The 20,406-nt window shown below is 39.8% G+C and overlaps 1 protein-coding gene across 1 annotated transcript in view; it reads right to left on the reverse strand.

Moving 5' to 3' along the window:
• Positions 1-20,406, reverse strand: part of chl1b (cell adhesion molecule L1-like b) — a 547,507-nt gene that overhangs the window by 58,499 nt on the left and 468,602 nt on the right. Inside the window, exon 23 of the mRNA XM_059944908.1 lies at positions 14,433-14,612. Coding sequence (XP_059800891.1) covers positions 14,433-14,612 — 180 coding nt within the window. The remainder of the gene's footprint in view (positions 1-14,432; positions 14,613-20,406) is intronic.

A 20,406-nucleotide genomic window follows, 5' to 3' on the forward strand; every position in this document is an offset into this window, starting at 1 on the left:
AACACTGTTCCGTATGGCTATATTCATGTATGGTTGAATAACAATTAAACTTGAACCATGAACTGGAAACTAACCCAAAACTTTGATTTGTAGTCTCACCATTCTCAGTGGAAAATGCCTGCTTGAATTTACCTTATCTATACCTCTCACAATTTTGTATATGTCTGTCAAATCTCCCCACAATCTTTTGCATGCAAGAGCAGAATCTCAATCTTTCCTTACAACTCTGGAAATATCCTTGTAATTTTCTCTGTACCTTTTTTAGTTTTATTTACATCTTTCCTGTAGGTAAGTGACCAAAACTACACACAATATTCCAAATTAGGCCTCACCAAACTCTTATACAACTTAAGTATAACCTCCCACCTCCTGTATTCAATACTTTGATCTATCAAAGCTTTCTTTACACCCCTATCTACCTGAGAAGCCACCTTCAATGAATTATGGACCTACATACCCAGTTCCCTTTGTTCTACCACACCCCTGCTGTTTACTGTGTTAGACCTATCCAGGCTGCTCTTCCCAAAGTGAAACATCACCTCACATTTCTCTGCATTAAATTCCATCTGCCATTTTTCAGTGATTATTCCAGATCCCACTATAAGCCACAATAGTCTTTCTTGGTGTCCACTACATCCCCAATCTTGGTGTCACCTGCAAATTTGCTGATCCAATTAACCACATTATTCTCCAGATCACTGATATAGATGACAAAAGGCAATGGGCCCAGCACCTGTCCTTGCGGCACTCCAGTAGTTACAGGCCTCCAGTCAGAGAGACCTACCACTCTCTGGCTTCTCCAACAAAACCAATTTACTACCTCATCTTGAATGCCAAGCAACTGAACCCTCTTGATTAACTTCCCATGCAGAACCTTGTCAAATATCTTGCTAATGTCCATGTAGACAACATCCATTGCCTTGCCTTCATCCACTTTCCTGGCAACTTCCTCGAAAACTCCATAAGATTGGTTAGACATGACCTACCATGCATGAAACCATGCTGACTATCCTTAATCAGTCCATGTTTATCCAAATACTTATATATCTGGTCCCTTAGAAGAGCTTCCAATAACTTTCCCACTACTGATGTCAGGATTACTGGCCTACCAATTCATGGTTTACTCTTAGAGCCCTTCTAAAACAGCAGAACAACATTAGCTTTCTCCAATCCTCTGCTACCTCACTTGCCACTAAGGATGATTTAAACATCTTGCTACGGCCCCTGGTTTCAGCATTTGCCTCTCACAGGGTCTGAGCGAGAACCTTCTTAGGCCCTGTGGATTTGTCCACCCTAATTTGCCTTAAAACAGCAGAAACCCTGTCTTCTGTAGTCTATATAGAGTCCATGAGTTTGTTACAGCTTTGCCTTACTTCTAAAAACTGTGTCCATCTCCTTAGCAAAAAACCCATTTAAGATCTCCCTATTGCTTTTGGCTCTGTGCATATGTTACCATTCTGATCTTTCAGAGGATCTATTTTGTCCCTTGCATCCTGTTGCTCTTAACATGTCTGTAGAAACCCTTAGGATTCTCCTTCACCTTGCCAGGGCAACATCATGCCTTCTTTTAGCCCTCCTGATTTCATTCTTAACTGTTCTCTTGTATGTTTAACTTCTCAAGTACCGTTTTTGTTCCTGCTTGCCTATACCTACTATGCACCTCCTTTTATTTCTTAAGTATGGCTTTAATATCTCTCAAAAACCAAGGTTCCCTAAACTTTTTATCCTTGCTTTTTATTCTGACAAGCAAATAGATGTCTTGTATTCTCAATATTTCACTTTTGAAGGCTTCCCACTTACCAAGTACATCTTTGCCAGAAAACAGCCTGTCCCAATCCACACTTGCAGGATCCTTTTATTTTACCATCAAAATTGGCCTTTCTCCAATTTAGAAACTCAATCCAGGGATCAAACCAATCCTTTTCCATTATTACCTTGAAACTAATGGCATTATGATTACTAGATGCAAAGTGTTCCCTTACACAAATCTCTGTTGTCTGCCCAGCCTCATTCACTAATAGGGGATCAAATATTGCACATTCTCTTGTTGGGATTTCTGTGTACTTTAAAGAAACTTTCCGGAACACAGTTGACAAACTCTATCCCAACTAATCCTTTTACAGTGTGGGAGTCACAGTCAATATATGGAAAGTTAAAACCACCTAATATCACAACCTTATGATTCTTGCAACAGTCTACCATCTCTCTAGAAACTTGCTCCTCTAAGTCCCATGCACTGTTGGGTGGTCTATAATATAACCCCATAATTATGGTCATACCTTACTTATTCCTGAGTTCCACACATAAAGCCTTACTGGATGGTTCTCCAGTCTGTCCTGACTGAGCACTGCCATGACATTTCCCATTGCTAGTAATGCCAGCCTTTAATTGCTCTTACTCTATCACATCTAAAACAAAAGAATCCTGCTCCTGCTGCCATCATATCTCATTAATGGCTACAACATCTTAATCCCATGTGTTGATCCGTGCCCACAGTTCATCTGCCTTTCCTACAATATTTCGTTCATTAAAACATAAACAACTCAGGACATTAGCCCTACCATGCTCACCCTTTTGATTCTTGACTTTGTCTAAGGTCCTAACAACATTTGTCCTTATGTTTCGGGCCGAGACGTTGACAGTGCTTCTCCTTATAGATGCTGCCTGGCCTGCTGTGTTCCACCAGCATTTTGTGTGTAGCATAAAAATGTATATGTTTTTGAGCATTTCGGAGATACTGAAAGGCATTACACACTTCCATGGATTTTGAAACCATCTCAACTGTTTGGAAGGCAGCAAATTGAACCGTAATTCAAGAAAGAGGAGGAAATTGACGAATGATGAAACTGTTAGTCAGCATCAATTGTCAGCAAAATGCCTGAATCCATTATTAAGAATGCTGTAACTGAGCACTTAGAAATCATAATATGATTAGCCAGAGACAGTATGAGTTTTGAAAGGGAAATTTGACAAATGTGAGTGTTTATGTGCATATACCCAGCAAGATAAATAAAAGAGCAAAAGAGGATGGAGTATGTTGTATCTCAACATTGAAAATGCACCTGGCATGTTCCTGTGAAAACAGTTGTTGCTTCAAATAAGAATTCATGGATTCCGGGATAAAAGTAGAGCTGGTGATTTGGTTCGACAAGGAGAAAGAATAAGCTGGTCTTTTTCAGCTTGACAGACAGCTACGTTCTTCAGATCAGGCCCTCAATATTATAATGACATTAATAACTGATAAAAAGGCAACATGTGTTATTCCCAGATTTGCTGATGATACCAAACTGTTTGGGAAAACTAAACCATGAGCGGGCATGAAGTATTTAAAGGATGGTGGATAAATTAACTGAAAGAAAATGAGGAAGTGGCAGATTGCCCATTTTAAAATGAAAAACTGGTCTGAAAAAAAAGATATGTGCTTGCAGAAGGATCCTGTTTCTTCAGTTTATGAGAAGCAGAAAGTAAACAAACAGATCTAACAAGCAATTTTGAAAGCATATGGCAGGTTGACATTAATTTTAAGGGAGTTCAATTACAAAAGTAAGGACAATTTTTGAAAATTAAACATGGCCTCTATTCTATTGTGATTTATCAATGCAAAGGTATTATTTATAGTGGCCATTCAAACTATCAGAATGGTTTTTAGGAAAAGGAAATGGCTCTTAAAAATGTGGGTGTTGGGAAGAAACAGAGTACCTGGAGAGAAACGGCAGTGTCACAGGAGAATGTGAAAACACTGAACAAACAGCATTGAAAGAAGCAACTAACTGAAGGGAAAGAGATTGAGTGTATAGATGCAGTGTAGTGGGAACAGAACAGTGAGTACAGATGGAGTGAGGTGGGAATGGCTGAGTGTACGGATGGAGTGAGACGGGAATGGGGCTGAGTGTACAGATGGAGTGAGGTGGGAATGGGGATCAGTGTACGGATGGAGTGAGGTGGGAATGGGGCTGAGTGTACAGATGGGGGGAGGTGGAAATAGGGCTGAGTGTACAGATGGAGTGAGGTGGGAATAGGGCTGAGTGTACAGATGGAGTGAGGTGGGAATGGAGCTGAGTGTACGGATGGAGTGAGGTGGGAATGGCTGAGTGTACAGATGGAGTGAGGTGGGAATGGCTGAGTGTACAGATGGAGTGAGGTGGGAATGGGGCTGAGTGTACGGATGGAGTGAGGTGGGAATGGGGCTGAGTGTACGGATGGAGTGAGGTGGGAATGGCTGAGTGTACGGATGGAGTGAGGTGGGAATGGCTGAGTGTACGGATGGAGTGAGGTGGGAATGGCTGAGTGTACGGATGGAGTGAGGTGGGAATGGGGATCAGTGTACGGATGGAGTGAGGTGGGAATAGGGATCAGTGTACGGATGGAGTGAGGTGGGAATAGGGCTGAGTGTACGGATGGAGTGAGGTGGGAATAGGGCTGAGTGTACGGATGGAGTGAGGTGGGAATAGGGCTGAGTGTACGGATGGAGTGAGGTGGGAATAGGGCTGAGTGTACGGATGGAGTGAGGTGGGAATAGGGATCAGTGTATGGATGGAGTGAGGTGAGAATAGGGCTGAGTGTACAGATGGAGTGAGGTGAGAATGGCTGAGTGTCTGGATGGAGTGAGGTGGGAATGGCTGAGTATACACACAGAACGTGGTGAAGATGGAGCTAATTGCACAGACAGAGTGTAGTGTGGGCATTATTATGTGTAGCCAGGAGTCAGAGACTGCAGTATAGCCAGTGACATGGACAGACATACCCAAAGACATCAGGGGTATAACGTCTGGTTGGAAAGTGTTTGAAAGCGGAAGGAACTCACAAGAAAGTGCTGCAGGTACAGATAGGTTTATGGATCAAAAGGATGGTTGGGAATAGAGAAAACCTTTTGGAGGTGTCTGTGTGATAGACTGTGTAGTTGATGCAATGTTTCTGTCTGTCTTCTAAAAAGATGAGTCTTTTTATTTTATTTTGCAAACAGATCTTTTTTTAGTGAAATGAGTAATTGTAAAATTACATCATTAATGACTAGCAAGCAATGTGTTCAGCTAGTATTTAATATAGCACTCACTTGTAGCTGTTTTTATAAAGTGCTTCCCACTGGAAAAATAGCTAAGATCACTGATCTGCAATTTAGAAACCAAGCAGTGAAGATAAAAACTACACGTGTACTCTTCAATGGTCTCTGCTTTTCACAGCTCATTACTTCCACTGCATCTTGTTTTTTTGTTTTTGTCTCAATTATTGGTTGGCAATAATTCAGAGCAAGCAGACCACAACAGTTTTGGAACCTGCACTTCCTGATTGATAAAACATTCCTCTGAGCAGCCAATAATCAGCAAAGCTGTTCACCGTTATAGATCACCCAATCATTCCGCAGGAAACCATTCTTCACTTGAACAGGGAATAAGTAAGCAACTTCACATAAATGCACTAGAATTTAGATGAAATAGTGATGATCTCATTGAAAAATATAGAATTTTTGAGGGACTTCACAGATTAGATGCGGAGTTTCCCCTGGGAGGACAAGATAGAGCAGAATTGGTGATTACTTTTACGCAAAGCTACAGAATGGTTGACTACATTATCAAGGTGGCTGACTTGTGTTTTGTTTTAGGCTCTGATTACACATGTAGCCCTGTCTGACACGATTTACTGGAAATCATGAGGTAGTTTCCAGTAACTCAGATATTGGTGCTTTGCCTTATATGGAGTTGTTATTCACTTGTAGGGAAGGTAAGGGAGACACTGAACCATACAAAAGAAGTCTTTTCATGAGATTTTTGTAGCTTTTTCCTGGGCTGGATTATAACTGGTACGTGGTGACCTTGATAATCCTTCATGTCTTGTCAAAATATTGACACCTCACAGCAGACAGATTCAGAATAATTTATTGTTGATTGCTAATAAATATTACTATGTATTGCATGCAACCTTGAGCTTGAGTTATTTGTGCAGTACCAAATAATGACATCTGAGTTTTATTCCTTTAGTTGAGTTAATTTGGATTTGTAGCTTCAGTTAAGAGTTAAGTTAGATTTGTAAGTTAGCAGTTAAGACCATAACACTAGTCCTGGATACTGTTGGCGAGGACGACTGACCAGGTGTGAGCCACGGTGGCAGGGCCTCTGGCACTGAGTCTGACCCTGTGGTGCAGAAGGATGGGACAGAGAAGAGGAGAGCTGTTGTCATTGGAGACTCTATAGACGGGGAGCAGACAGGAGATTTTGTGGACGTGAGAAGGAAACCTGCATGGTTTGTTGCCTCCCAGGTGCCAGGTCCGGGATGCCTCTGATGAGGTGCATGACATCCTGGTACAAGAGGGAAAGCAACCAAAAGTCGTGATACATGTTGGTACCAATGACATAAGCAGGAAGAGGGATGAATCCTGAAGTGTGAGTTTCGGGAACTAGGCAGAAGGCTGAAGAAGAGGACCTCAAGGGTGACATTCTCAGGACTGCTGCCAGTGCTACGTGATCGTGATGGTAAGAATTGGAGGAGATGGCAGTTGAATACGTGGCTGAGGAGTTGATGCAGGGGGCAGGGTTTTAGAATTTTGTACCATTGGGATCTCTTCTGGGGAAGGTGGGACCTGTACAGATTGGATGGGTTGCACCTGAACTTGAGGGGGAGCAATATCCCTGCAGGTAGATTTGCTAGCATGGTTCGGGAGTGTTTAAATTAATTTGCAAGGGGGATGCCACCTGGAGTGATAGAGCAGTGAAAGAAGTGCATGGAGTAAAGCCAGATCTAACATATAGAGAGGCTTTGAGGAAAGAGAAGCAGATTAAAGGTAGTAAGGTAGAAGGGCTAAAGTGTGTGTACTTCAATGCAAGAAGCATCAGGAACAAAGGTGATGAACTGAGAGCTTGGATACATAGATGGAATTATGATTTTGTGGCCATTACGGAGACTTGGCTGGCACCAGGGCAGGAATGGATTCTCAATATTCCTGGATTTCAGTGCTTTAAAAGGGACAGAGAGGGGGCAAAAGAGGAGGAGGGGTGGCATTACTGGTCAGGGATACTATTACAGCTGCAGAAAGGGTGGGTAATGTAGCAGGATCCTCTTTTGAGTCAGTATGGGTGGAAGTCAGGACAGGAAGGAAGCAGTTACTCTATTGGGAGTATTCTATAGGCCCCCTGGTAGCAGCAAGGATACCGAGAAGCAGATTGGGAGGCAAATTTTGGAAAGGTGCAAAAATAACATGGTTGTTATCATAGGTGTCTTTAACTTCCCTAATATTGATTGGCAGCTGATTAGTTCCAAGGGTTTAGATAGGGCAGCATTTGTTAAGTGTGTCCAGGATGGATTCCTGTCACAGTATGTTGACAGGCCGACTAGGAGGAATGCCATACTAGATCTAGTATTAGTTAACGAACTGGGTCAGGTCACAGATCTGTCAGTGGGTGAGCATCTGGGGGACAGTGATTACCTCTCCCTGGCCTTTAGCATTATCATGGAAAAGGATAGAATCAGAGAGGACAGGAAAATTTTTAATTGTGAAAGGGCAAATTACAAGACTATAAGGCTAGAACTTGCGGGTGTAAATTGGTTTGATGATTTTGCAGGGAAATGTACTATGGACATGAGGTCTATGTTTAAGGATCTCCTGCAGGATGTTAGGGATAAATTTGTCCCGGTGAGGAAGATAAGGAATGGTAGGGTGAAGGAACCATGGGTGACAAGTGAGGTGGAAAATCTAGTCAACTGGAAGAAGGCAGCATACATGAGGTTTAGGAAGCAAGGACCAAATGGGTCTTTTGAGGAATATAGGGCAGCAAGAAAGGAGCTTAAGAAAGGGCTGAGAAGAGCAAGAAGGCCTCGGCGAGTGGGGTAAAGGAAAACCCCAAGGCATTCGTCAATTATGTGAAGAACAAAAGGATGACAGGAGTGAAGGTAGGACTGATTAGAGATAAAAGTGGGAAGATGTGCCTGGATGCTGTGGAAATGAGTGAGGTCCTCAATTAATACTTTTCTTTGGTATTCACCAATGAGAGGGAACTTGATGATAGTGAGGACAATATAAGTGAGGTTGATGTTCTGGAGCATGTTGATATTAAGGGAGAGGAGGTGTTGGAGGCATTAAAACACATTAGGATGAATAAGTCCCCAGGGCCTGACGGAATATTCCCCAGGCTGCTCCAAGAGACAAGGGAAGAGATTGCTAAGCCTCTGGCTAGGATCTTTATGTCCTTGTTGTCCACGGGAATGGTACCAGAGGATTGGAAGGAGGCGAATGTTGTCCCCTTGTTCAAAAAAGTTAGTAGGGATAGTCTGGGTAATTATAGACCTGTGAGCCTTACATCTGTGGTGGGAAAGCTGTTGGAAAAGATTCTTAGAGATAGGATCTATGGGCATTTAGAGAATCATGGTCTGATCAGGGACAGTCAGCGTAGCTTTGTGAAGGGCAGTTCCTGTCTAACAAGCCTGATAGAGTTCTTTGAGGAGGTGACCAGGCATATAGATGAGGGTAGTGCAGTGGATGTGATCTGCATGGATTTTAGTAAGGCATTTGACAAGGTTCCACATGGTAGGCTTATTCAGAAAGTCAGAAGGCATGGGATCCAGGGAAGTTTGCCAAGGTGGATTCAGAATTGGCTTGCCTGCAAAAGGCAGAGGGTCGTAGTGGAGGGAGTACATTCAGATTGGAGGGTTGTGACTAGTGGTGTCCCACAAGGATCTGTTCTGGGACCTCTATTTTTCGTGATTTTATTAACAATCTGGATGTGGAGGTAGAAGGGTAGGTTGGCAAGTTTGCAGACTACACAAAGGTTGGTGGTGTTGCAGATAGTGTAGAGGATTGTTGAAGATTGCAGAGAGACATTGATAGGATGCAGAAGTGAGCTGAGAAGTGGCAGATGGAGTTCAACCTGGAGAAGTGTGAGGTGGTACACTTTGGAAGGACAAACTCCAAGGCAGAGTACAAGGTAAATGGCAGGATACTTGGTAGTGTGGAGGAGCAGAGGGATCTGGAGTACATGTCCATGGATCCCTGAAAGTTGCCTCACAGGTAGATAGGGTAGTTAAGAAAGCTTATGGAGTGTTAGCTTTCATAAGTCGAGGGACAGAGTTTAAGAGATGCAATGTAATGATGCAGCTCTATAAAACTCTAGTTAGGCCACACTTGGAGTACTGTGTCCAGTTCTGGTCACCTCACTATAGGAAGGATGTGGAAGCATTGGAAAGGGTACAGAGGAGATTTACCAGGATGCTGCCTGGTTTGGACAGTATGGATTATGATCAGAGATTAAGGGAGCTAGGACTTTACTCTTTGGAGAGAAGGAGGATGAGAGGAGACATGATAGAGTTGTACAAGATATTAAGAGGAATAGACAGAGTGGACAGCCAGCGCCTCTTCCCCAGGGCACCACTGCTCAGTATAAGAGGACATGGGGGCTTTAAGGAAAGGGGAGGAAAGTCCAAGGGGGATATTAGAGGAACGTTTTTCACTCAGAGAGTGGTTGGTGCATGGAATACACTTCCTGAGTCAGTGGTGGAGGCAGATACACTTGTGAAGTTTAAGAGACTTCTAGACAGGTATATGGAGGAATTTAGGGCGGGGCGGGTTATAAGTGAGGCAGGCTTTGAGGGTCGGCACACCATTGTGGGCTGAAGGGCCTGTAATGTGCTGTACTATTTTATGTTCTATGTTCTCTAAGATATAGGGGCAGATTTATGCCATTTCGCCCATCAAGTCTGCTCCACTATTTCATCATGACTGATCCAATTTTCCTCAGCCCCAGTCTCAGGCCTTCTCCTCATATCCCTTCATGCCCTGACCAATCAAGAATCAACATCTACCTTAAATATACATAAGGACTTGACCTCCACAGCTGCTTGTGGCAAAGAATTCCACAGATTCATCACTCTCTGGTTAAAGAAATTCCTCCTCATCTCCATTCTAAAAGGATGCCCTTCTATTCTGAGGCTTTGTCCTCCGGTCTTAGATTCTCCCTCCAAAGGAAACATCCTCTCCATCAAGGCCTTTCACCATTCAATAGGTATAAATGAGGTTACCCTTCATTCTTCCGAATTGCAATGACTACAGGCCCAGAGACATCAAATGCTCCTCATATGACAAGCCATTTAATCTTAATATCATTTTCATGAAACTCCTTTGAACCCTCTCCAGTTTCAGCACAAATTTCAAATAAAACTTGAGATATAAATTCCTTTCTCCTTTTAGTTAAGAGTTTTGAGACTGTGACTACTGAATAGTTACTTATTAGAAAGATTTCCTTTTGTTATTGTCAGCAAAAATATAAATTTGTTCATTTTGAATGTTTCCCTTCAAAATAAACCAATAATATATCTATAAATTATGCCCTGGATACATCACAGAGCACCAGTAATGATACAGAAGAGAATTCTATGGATATGGCCAAACCAGGAGAACTTTAGTTATGATGAATGATTGAAGAAGTTGTAATTATTTTCATTTTGGAAAGACGAGTCCAAAAACAAATTTCATTAGTAACTTTGATGTTGTGATGTAAGATAATTGACTTAGGATTTGCGAGGGAGTTGAGAAAAGCTTAGATTGATCCTAACTGTGATAAGTCTATAACTCACTACCTGAAAGGGAGGCAGCAGCAGAGATCTCAAGTTTTTTAAAAAGTAGCTAATTGAGCACCAGGTGTACTTTAATGTACAAGGTTGGTCCAACAAGTAGAACTGTATAATGGGAGATTGCTCTTTATTTATTAGCAGACTGCCAGCAATATTACTAAAGCATAGACATTTGTGACACAGTCTTCTTTGATTAATCTTGCTGGTAATTAGGAACTGAGGAAGTCTCTCTAAACTTGTATAGCTCCTTTTTTTTTCATTAACCAAACTGAAAAATTATTATTTTTATTACTTTGGCTTGATTCCATTAATTCTGATGTATTTTTCCATGTTTCATATCTAAAGAGGATAATGAACCAAGGTTGTTTTAACTATTGTTCTATCCAGCTCTGTTCCCTACAACTGTACAATGTGCTGTGAATATATTTCCATAACAGCTATTTATTACTTTTAACATGATCTACTATTTCAAATAATGCCTATGCCTTGAGTTTCATATTTATTTAACTGGAACAATGGTTTAATCTTCAAAATCTCATCTGAAATGTTCTGTGTCATTTAGTCCACCGCGTAGCAGTAGTTCATGGTGCCAAAGGCAAATGAAACAGTCATTAGAATTTACGTAACAATAATAAAGATGATAAAAGTGGATTAAATGTTTTATGTTCAGTTCTAAATGAACCGAGAAATCATGGCCTATTCACTGCAAACGTTCAACATGAAACACAGCATCCAACTCCCATTAACATAAACTGAAGCAGTGGCATGGAAACATTATCATAGATCACCTTATAGAATTAGATATATGAGCATTTTATATACTTGAACACATGGCATTTGTACTTGCACTGGGGAAAACAGCATATAATCAAATAACCTCTGTTAATATTCTAACAACCAATAATGTAACTTTCCCACTTGATTTGACTTTGCACTAATGCTGAACAAGGCACTCGAAAAAAAACTAGCATATCAAGTGTTGTACCTGGAATTGGCTTGAATCCCTTAAGCTGCTTAACCATGTTGCAAAATGTTGTGAAAATTTGTACAGTAAGCAGCAATGTTTCATTCAAATCATTGCTATAGGTTACAATTACACAATTGACATTATCAAACTAATAAGGAATGACAGAAACTCACATAACTCTCTGTTTAATACATGAGATTAGTGTAGATAGGTACGAAGATCCCCATGGAGCTGAAGGGCCTGCTTTCATGTTTCAAATAACCTATAGAGTGGTTTTCTAACTTTTTTTTTTGAAAGGTTTTAGCATGAAGAATTGACTTTGTTTCCAGCTATTTTTACTTTCATTCTTCTTAAGATTGCTGATTTAATTGTATTTAAATTCATGAAATAGTTTTGTGGAAATTTTAAATAAAATTGTTTATTTTTGTCACTTTATTAGAGTTGAGATGTAGACTTATCCATGCGAGCTTTGGCCATGTTGTTTATATCGGAATAGGCAATGAATGCCTTAAAGGATCATATATTGTACGGTAGCTTTCCTTAAGGGGAAATTATCACATTGCAAAACACCGTCTCCCATACATATGTAAGACATTGAAGCTTCAGCATTAAGTAGGCACATGATTTTGAGGTAATGGTGAGCTGCTCATGCTTGCTGCTGAACTTATCTTTTGGAGATTCAATGATGTTAACTTGAGCTCTGAAACAAATCTGCCAATCAATGGGGAGACCATACAAACAGCAGGACATTGTGTAATGTAATGCAATCATGTGTGTGCATTTGTGTGTGCACGATCATTTATCTCTATAGGAGAAGGGAAGGGGAACACCTATGAAACAGCACATATGAAACAGCAGCAAAATTGCCAAATGATTAAGTCATGGCCCCTGACTTGGCTGACTGTTGAGATTGTCAAAAATGTCAAATGCTTCAGCATGGATCTGAAATTTAGAAGTACTGGAAAGCATTAAAATAATCAATTAATAGACATCAATACAATTACAAAGCAAAAAAATTCCAGATACATAAAAACAATTAATTAAAAACATTTGATTATTCAAAAGTTCAAGCTTAGTTATTTAAAAAATCAAGAACTGTCAATTCCCTAATAATACCTCGCTCCCATGCATTAGCTCTTCTTCTTGCATATGAATGGAATCAGTGAGGCAATTCCCTAGCGTAAACGCTGGCAAATTGCCACAAGTTTAGAACCACCACTGGCTACAGTTAGAGAACCACACACAAGAAACTGCAGACAACTTTAGGACTTGGGTATTCAAGTTTGGGATCCCAAATTTGTTGGCATTCATGTGTGAGTTGTTCACAGAACTACTGGCATTTCTCAGAAAGGCCCAGCTCATTCTCTTTGATGAACCTGCTATAATTTAATGATGATTTCACAGAAAATTCACTTAAAGTACTTTTCAAGTCCCAAATAACACACTTTAAAACTGTGCCTGGGATATTTAAAATATCGTGCTCTTCATCATTTGATACTTTCGCTTCCTGAATGTCAGCAGTTTTGCAATTAGCATTTTGTTTCAGTAATAGATTAGTAATATTTTGCTTTCTTTGAAAGACATTTTATTCTAATGCAGTTAAGGAGGCAATTTGGCTCCTCAAGTCCATTCAATTATTTAATGTTTCAGATAAAATTTCATGTGACCTCCTGTATTCATTACAGATGTGAGATTCGGGAGTATGTTTGTAAATATCTTCCTAGCTCAGTTTTAAGATATTACCATCATATTCCTATTTATTCAATATGTAAATCATATTGCTAAATTCAGCTGAATATTTGATTGTCTTTATTTTCACACAATTTATTATTAAAATATCAGATCTGACTGCAAAATTCCAGGGCAATACACAACCTGACAATTAGAGAGCAAATCCTTATCCTTCCTCTGTGGCTCCTACCTACTAAACAATTACTAATCCATGTGTAAATGCCACATGAAGTTCCCTTTGCTCTAATGTTTGGTAATCTCTTGTGCAACACCTTGTAAAGAGCCATCTAAAATAGATATTGGACGCATCAGTACTCACTTCTTCATTTATCAGACATTCACTCCATTTATTACTGTCTCAAAAACAGCTACTCAGACATGATCTATCCTTCACATATCAATGCTGACTCACTGATCAAATGCTCACTCACTCCATCTCTGATCATAGGTGTCAGTAACTTTCCCATAGTTGGTATTAAATAGTCTCAGTCTGTGGTTCTGATTCCCTCGTGAAATAATCAAATAACCTTTGCAATTTTCTAATCCAAAGGCACCATTTCCAAGAACCCTAGAAAATTCTGATACATGCAATTTCTTCATATATTTCTTTTAAGCTCCTAGGAAACCTTACCCTGGACAATTTATCTCTGTTGAATTCTATTATTTTTATCATTACCATGCTTTTAAATATTAAATGCATGAAAATACTCCCCATGAATAACTTAGGTTCAGTGACTACTTTCATTTTGTGCTTTTCCGCTATTATGAAAAAGGGAACAAAATACTCAGCAGTCCATAATCTAATTGCATCTTGTTATTAAGATTATGAGTCTGTTACACATGCACAGATGAAAGAAAAGGAAATGAGAGATAGAACCTCAAAATTGAAGTTTTGAATTTAGAATTTTGTATGCCTGTTTTTCACATGGTCATGTTTTAGTTAATTGTTATGTCTATAATTTATCCAATTTCATTTGCCATTTTTATGAAATTATAGACCAAGTAAAATAAATGAAACAAAAGATTTACTATTCAGGGAACAAAGCAGACATTTTTATAATCATCTGCTCAAAATTATACAAAAAGACTAATACTCAGTTACTCAGAAATGTTTAAAGTTTTCAATAAGATGGTTAAAATACAAACATTGTGGTAAAATTCTAACGCAAACTTTTCCTACCTCCTTCCGTCACTGTTGTTCCTTCTTCTGTGATAAGTTTCCCAGGTCCAGTTCTTGTGTAAGCACTCAGGTAGAACTTATATTTGCTGCTTGTGTCTAGGTCAGACACTACTATCTTGGTTGTGTTAGCGTCTGTGATATTAATCGTCTTCAAAGTACCAATTTCTTCTGTGTCATTAACTGTAAAATAAACCATTTCATGATCAGCCTCAGCTATCACGTAGTTCAGCAGTTCAGTTTGTATCTGGAAAGTGCAAAGAAAAGAATTTCATGTGTTAATTCCCAAACTAATTGGCGTAAATAAATGGCTTCAGGAAGACAGTGCCTTTGTTATCCTGTTTCATTTTCTCACTCAGCTTGCATAATGGTTGGATTACCCATGCTTTCCCTCCCCTAGGAGGTTGTTTAATGCACACCTTTCACTAAAGTAGAGAAGCACTGATTAACCTCGTTGCCGAAGAGCATCTCCTCTGTCCCTTTCTTACCTTAAAGAACACCAACTATAATATAGTTCAAAAGCAGAGCAAATTGTGGTGAGCTGCAATTCAAGTGCCTTTATCCAATGTTACCAAATCATCTTTTTAGGATGCAAATTAATTTAAATAAAATGACACCTTGAATTATTCATAGTTATAATTCAGCAAATGTTTCCAAACAACTTCTCTGATATAATCACTTGAAAAGCTGGTGAAGCATACACTGAACAACGTAGCTGGTGTTTTCAGCTTTATAATTAGCGTGTAATGAAGAGCTCATTTGTGAAGAGATCATGATCGCTGCCCATAATGCTCAAAATGCAGAGTGGTGGTGGCCAAAGTGATCACTGCTGAAGAAAACTCTTTTTGGAAAGCACTGAAAGCTTTATTTCAGTTTGCAATAAAGTGAGCAATTACAGCACATCAACGTGCTCTTTCCTTCCCAACTTTGATGTCTGATTTACTTTCAAACATAAATACAAGCATGTAAAACAGAAGTCCAGAATTATTAAATATCACTGGATGCACCAACAGTGGTTTGAAGTGAGGGGGAGGACTAACTACAATCTTGAAAGACATAGAAGATAATGATGCACTCAAAATGTATTTAATATGGACATTGCCCCAGAGCTTAATTTGAGAAAGAGATATCCCACGAATTATGATACCTGCTGATGTGCTCTGCTATTAGTTTCATCAAAATATGGGTTGTTTAGTGAGAAATTAAACCAGGTAAATCAGAATTTACTTCATAATATAGATATAAAATTATTCCAAATTATTAATCTTTTTCACCAAAAACATGTTAAACCACACTTCCTCACATTTCAAGCATCCTACCACTTCCAAATGGTTACCTTTTTCCAAATATATTTGAAAAGTTCGTGTGCTTTCACAACAACAGGGAGAGCAATGTATTGCAACCAAACATGAGTCTGATTATTCCCAATCACTACTAATATGCAATAGATGGTGTAGTCCTGTCTAGCCAAGGATCCTGAGGCCAAATGGATACATTTTAGATCGTCTTGGCTCGGTCCAACCAACACACTACATATTGGAGATTAAGGCTGGAACTTTGTCTTTTTGACACAGTTCTGCACAAGGCTGTACTTTGCTTTAATTTTTCAAAGGGAAAATTGTCTTCAAGTAGAAACACATAGACAAACAAGAAGAGAGTCAGCGGAATTTCTCAGCATGTTGGGCTGCATCTGTGAAAAGAAAAACAGGGTAAAGGTTTTAGGTTGGAGACCTATATAGTTTGAACCTTTTGGTTCTGATGAAGGATATTCAACCCAAACCATTAACTCTGCTTCTCCTCCCTTCAATGTGCTTGTACCTGCTGAGTACTTTCAGCCTTTGTGTTTTATTTCAGATTTCTAGCTTCTGCAGTATCTTTGAATTTCATACGGCTAGAAGATGCACGTACTGCTTGCATCTTGAAAATTATTCAATTTTCAAGTTACAGCCTCACATTGTGAAACCAGAAGTGGGGAAAAAGGTAGGAGAATAGGGTTGAGGGGGTAATATATCAGCTATGATTAAATTGCGAGCAGAATTGATGGTTTAATTCTGCTCCCATATCTTATGGTCTTAGGTTTGTGGTCTCCATTCACCACATCATAGGTAACTGTGAAGCTCCAGAAAAAGAGAAAATACCGAACCACTTATTCTTAAGTAAAGGCTTCACACTTCCTGCAGAATGGATGTTTGAAATTTTGATGAATGATTTTCCAATAGTTAATATAAAGGTTTGTAAATACCACATCTAATCTTTCAGCAAGGGGTTCAGATACCATTCTTGCTTATATCTACAGAACTTTAGAATTTTTCAAGCTGCTCATCATGTCTCTAAAGTTTAAATCCAGCTTCTTTTCCTTGAGTTTGGACTCCGCCTCTAATCTTTATCCACTATTTTCTTACAATAGGCAAGTGTCTTCCTCAACAAATCCGACAGCAAAAAGTTCTAATGAAACTACAAAAAAGATCATTCTGCATAGATTCATCAGCAAAATTGAATTCATAATATCTTATCAATTGACTCCCTAACCCAGCAAACTATTCTTTTCTTACTAACCCTATCCAAGTCCAGCATTGATTTACAAATATTCAGTATATCACTTATGTACTTTGCCCCTGTGGAAGCAATGCCACTATCTCAAATTTCTCTCCGCATCTACAGGTATCTGGTATCTTGGAGAATTCATGCACTTTATGGAGTTAATGTAATTTCTCTAATGGGGCATGCAAGAATGCACAAAGTACTCAGAAAATGGTTTAACTGTTGATTAGTGCAAATGTACCACTACTTCCTTAAACTTGTATTCTAAGGCCCTATCTATAAAGCACTGAAGTGCCATACTTCCTTCTGAAGTTAAGGTTGCTGGAGTAGATAGTGGACATTATACCACCGGAATGCCCTCTCAAACTGCAAGGGCATTCCCGAGAGACAAAGCAGTGTTAAAAAGATCCATATCTGACTTTGAACTTCTAGCAGATTGCTTCATTTGCTGGCAGCACTGAGTGATTAATTAAAAAGTTGCAACACACACGCAAAACTATGAAATCTGCAATCCAGAGCATAAGCTTCAGCTCAAAGCTCCCCAACTGCATACATACAGCAATGAGTTGTGGAGAATTATTAATAACTGATCAGAGCAGCAGCTATCTTAGCCTTTTCCTGAGGTACCCATTATCGTACAACCTGATAGAAAAGTTTATAAGATTATGAGAGACATAGATAGTGTAGATCGTTTATACTTATCAAAATATCAAATACTCAAGGGTATGCATTTGAAGTGAGAGGGGATAAGTTTTAAGGAGATGTTTAGGGCAATTTTTGTTTTTACTGAGAGTGGGGGTGTGTCCCTGGAGTGTGCTGCCATGGGTGGCATCAGAGGAGAATATGGTAGAGGCATTTAAGAATCTCTTAGGCACAGTTTTAATTGTTTAATTAGATTTGTAAGGATGGTTTTACAAATGGGGTGTTTTAGGGTTTAGGGATAGGGATGTGGGGGAATTAGAGGTTGGGCTAGAGTTTAAATCTCTGTTGAAGACCAGCAACATTGACATGGGCATCTGTGATTGGATATCAAATGTTGGACCAGCACAGAGTGGACGAGAGCCCACCAGGTCAGTGAGTTGTCGGTGAGTTCTGGAATCATTGTACGGTGCGGGCAGGAGGAATGAGTTTGGATGACCCCTTGGGTTCACAAATCGATGAGACTGGAATTCAAGGAATAGTGTTCAGGTTCCTGTTACTGAAGAGTGCGGAGTTTGACGGCTAGTGTTCACTGATTGGAGTGTCCAGGATCAAACCCTGAGGGTCAAATCAGAAATCTAGATGTTGAGGCCCAATGGGCCCAAAGCAAGCCTATGAATCTCTGAGACTGTGCTGGGGAGGTCAAACCCCAGTGCCTGCAAGCCCAAGCCTGCTGGAGGCTGGAGCCTGGAGCCTGCAGGGCTAACCTTGGTCAGAGAACTCTGTCTCCTTGTGGATGTGAAGGAGAAACGAGATTTGTTTTGTTGCTTATTGTGTTGTTCTGTCGAGCACTGTGGGCATGCCTTGTTGGCACTGGAATATGTGGTGACATCTCAGTGTGCGTTAGTTGTTAATGCAAACAATTGACACATTTTACACTATGTTTTGATGTACAATGTCTAATAAACATGAATCCTAAATCTTGAAAATATAGAGAATGGGGAGATATGAACATTGAATAGGCAGAAGGGATTAATTTTAGTTAGTGTTTAATTACAAGTTTAATTAGTTTGGCCCAACATCATGGCTTAAGGGCCTGTTCCTGAGCTACGCTGTTCTATGGGGGCCCTCACTGTTCTATGCTCTATCACAGAAGACTCATCTTCACTTTCAATATATCAACAAATTTCTGCAATAATGAGTTTAGCAAAAGTCATGATGCCAAAAAATATCTCTGTGGCTCACTTCTGAGAATTAGCCACTCCAGTTTACATTGTTCCAAGATAGCTAAAATACCTGTCATGAGTGTGACAATGCGGGATGTTGTCATGATGACAAAAAGGTGAAATCAAAACCGGCCAATGATAATCCCCTTCATCCTAATCTGAAAGGTGAGATATTGTAGGCATTGTAGGCAGTCTATGCCAGGACCACTCACCTGTCAATAAAATGCACCAACACTCAGTCAGTTTCTGTCAGAATCACTCAGTAGATGTCACTTATAGCACTGGTCCAACCAGGGACTAAAGGACTGGGCTCTACAGGTTAGGTTGGTCCATCTGCTTTCCACATGATGGCAGAATTTGAGCAGGTTTGACATCAAGGTATTCTGGTAAAACTGGTGTCAATGAAAGTCTGGAGAATATCCTCCATTCATTTGATTTATACTTGGAGCCTCAGAAGAAGGTTGGGTGGATGAAGGTGAATTATATCATCCTCAATACAGTGCTACAGAGCTTATGATGTCTTAGGGCTGTAATTTTATAGCTTCACTAGTGATTCTAAGGTCAGAAGTGGCAATATTTATTTTCAGATCTATTGGTGACATCTTATATAATGAAGTAGTTTGAGAACATAAACAGCAAGTTGGGAATACATTCAAAGCTGGGCTACAAAGTAACAGGAGCCATGCAGATCACACAAGTCCTAGGCAAACATCATCCACAATAAGAGAAGGGGTAACCAGATCCCTGTGACATTGATCAGTGTTAATGCCCTCAAATTCCCCTCAATCAGTATTAAATACTGACCAGAAACTGAACAAGAATAACCACATGAACAATCAAGCTCCCAGCTGATATTCAGAAGATCACAGATCATTTTCTGACTGTTGAAAGTCTTTCAATTGCCTGGATTGGAATGGCTTAGGACACACAAGATCATTCTGCATGGGAGTGACTCCAACAACACCAAGGAAACTCAGTGCCGTACTGTATCAAGCAGCCTGCTTCATTGAAGCCTTACCCACCCACTTGGCTGCCTCAATCACTGTGACTTTGGTGGGTACCTCCTATGGGATACACTGGTGGCTTTCAAACTTTTTCTCAGTTTCACTCGATTTTATTAGCAAGTTATCTCGTCAAAGGACCAATTTTTAATTAAAGGAGCAGAGACTGTGATCCAATTATTAATATCACACAACCCATCTAATTATTGTGCCCCCCCCCATTTAAAATTGCAGATATAATCCACAAAGGCTTCCTAAAAATGTAACATTTCACACCTCGTGGGCAGCAGGCACTGGGCGACATCACTCCCCTCCAAATTCCTGTTCAAATCTCACATCATCCTATATTGAACAATTATTATCTTCCCTTCATTATCACTGTGATAAATTCTTGCCCAATCACCAATCAACTGTGTTACTCTTTTCTGGAAGATCTCTCAAAGGCAATGGAAATGTCAAAACATGCTTGCATCTGACAGCCACACACACACACACACACACACACACACATACACACACACATATATATATATATATATATATGTGTATGTATATATACAAATATGTGTG

Source organism: Hypanus sabinus, chromosome 19 (assembly GCF_030144855.1).
Source record: "Hypanus sabinus isolate sHypSab1 chromosome 19, sHypSab1.hap1, whole genome shotgun sequence".
In the NCBI taxonomy this organism is placed as follows: domain Eukaryota; kingdom Metazoa; phylum Chordata; class Chondrichthyes; order Myliobatiformes; family Dasyatidae; genus Hypanus; species Hypanus sabinus.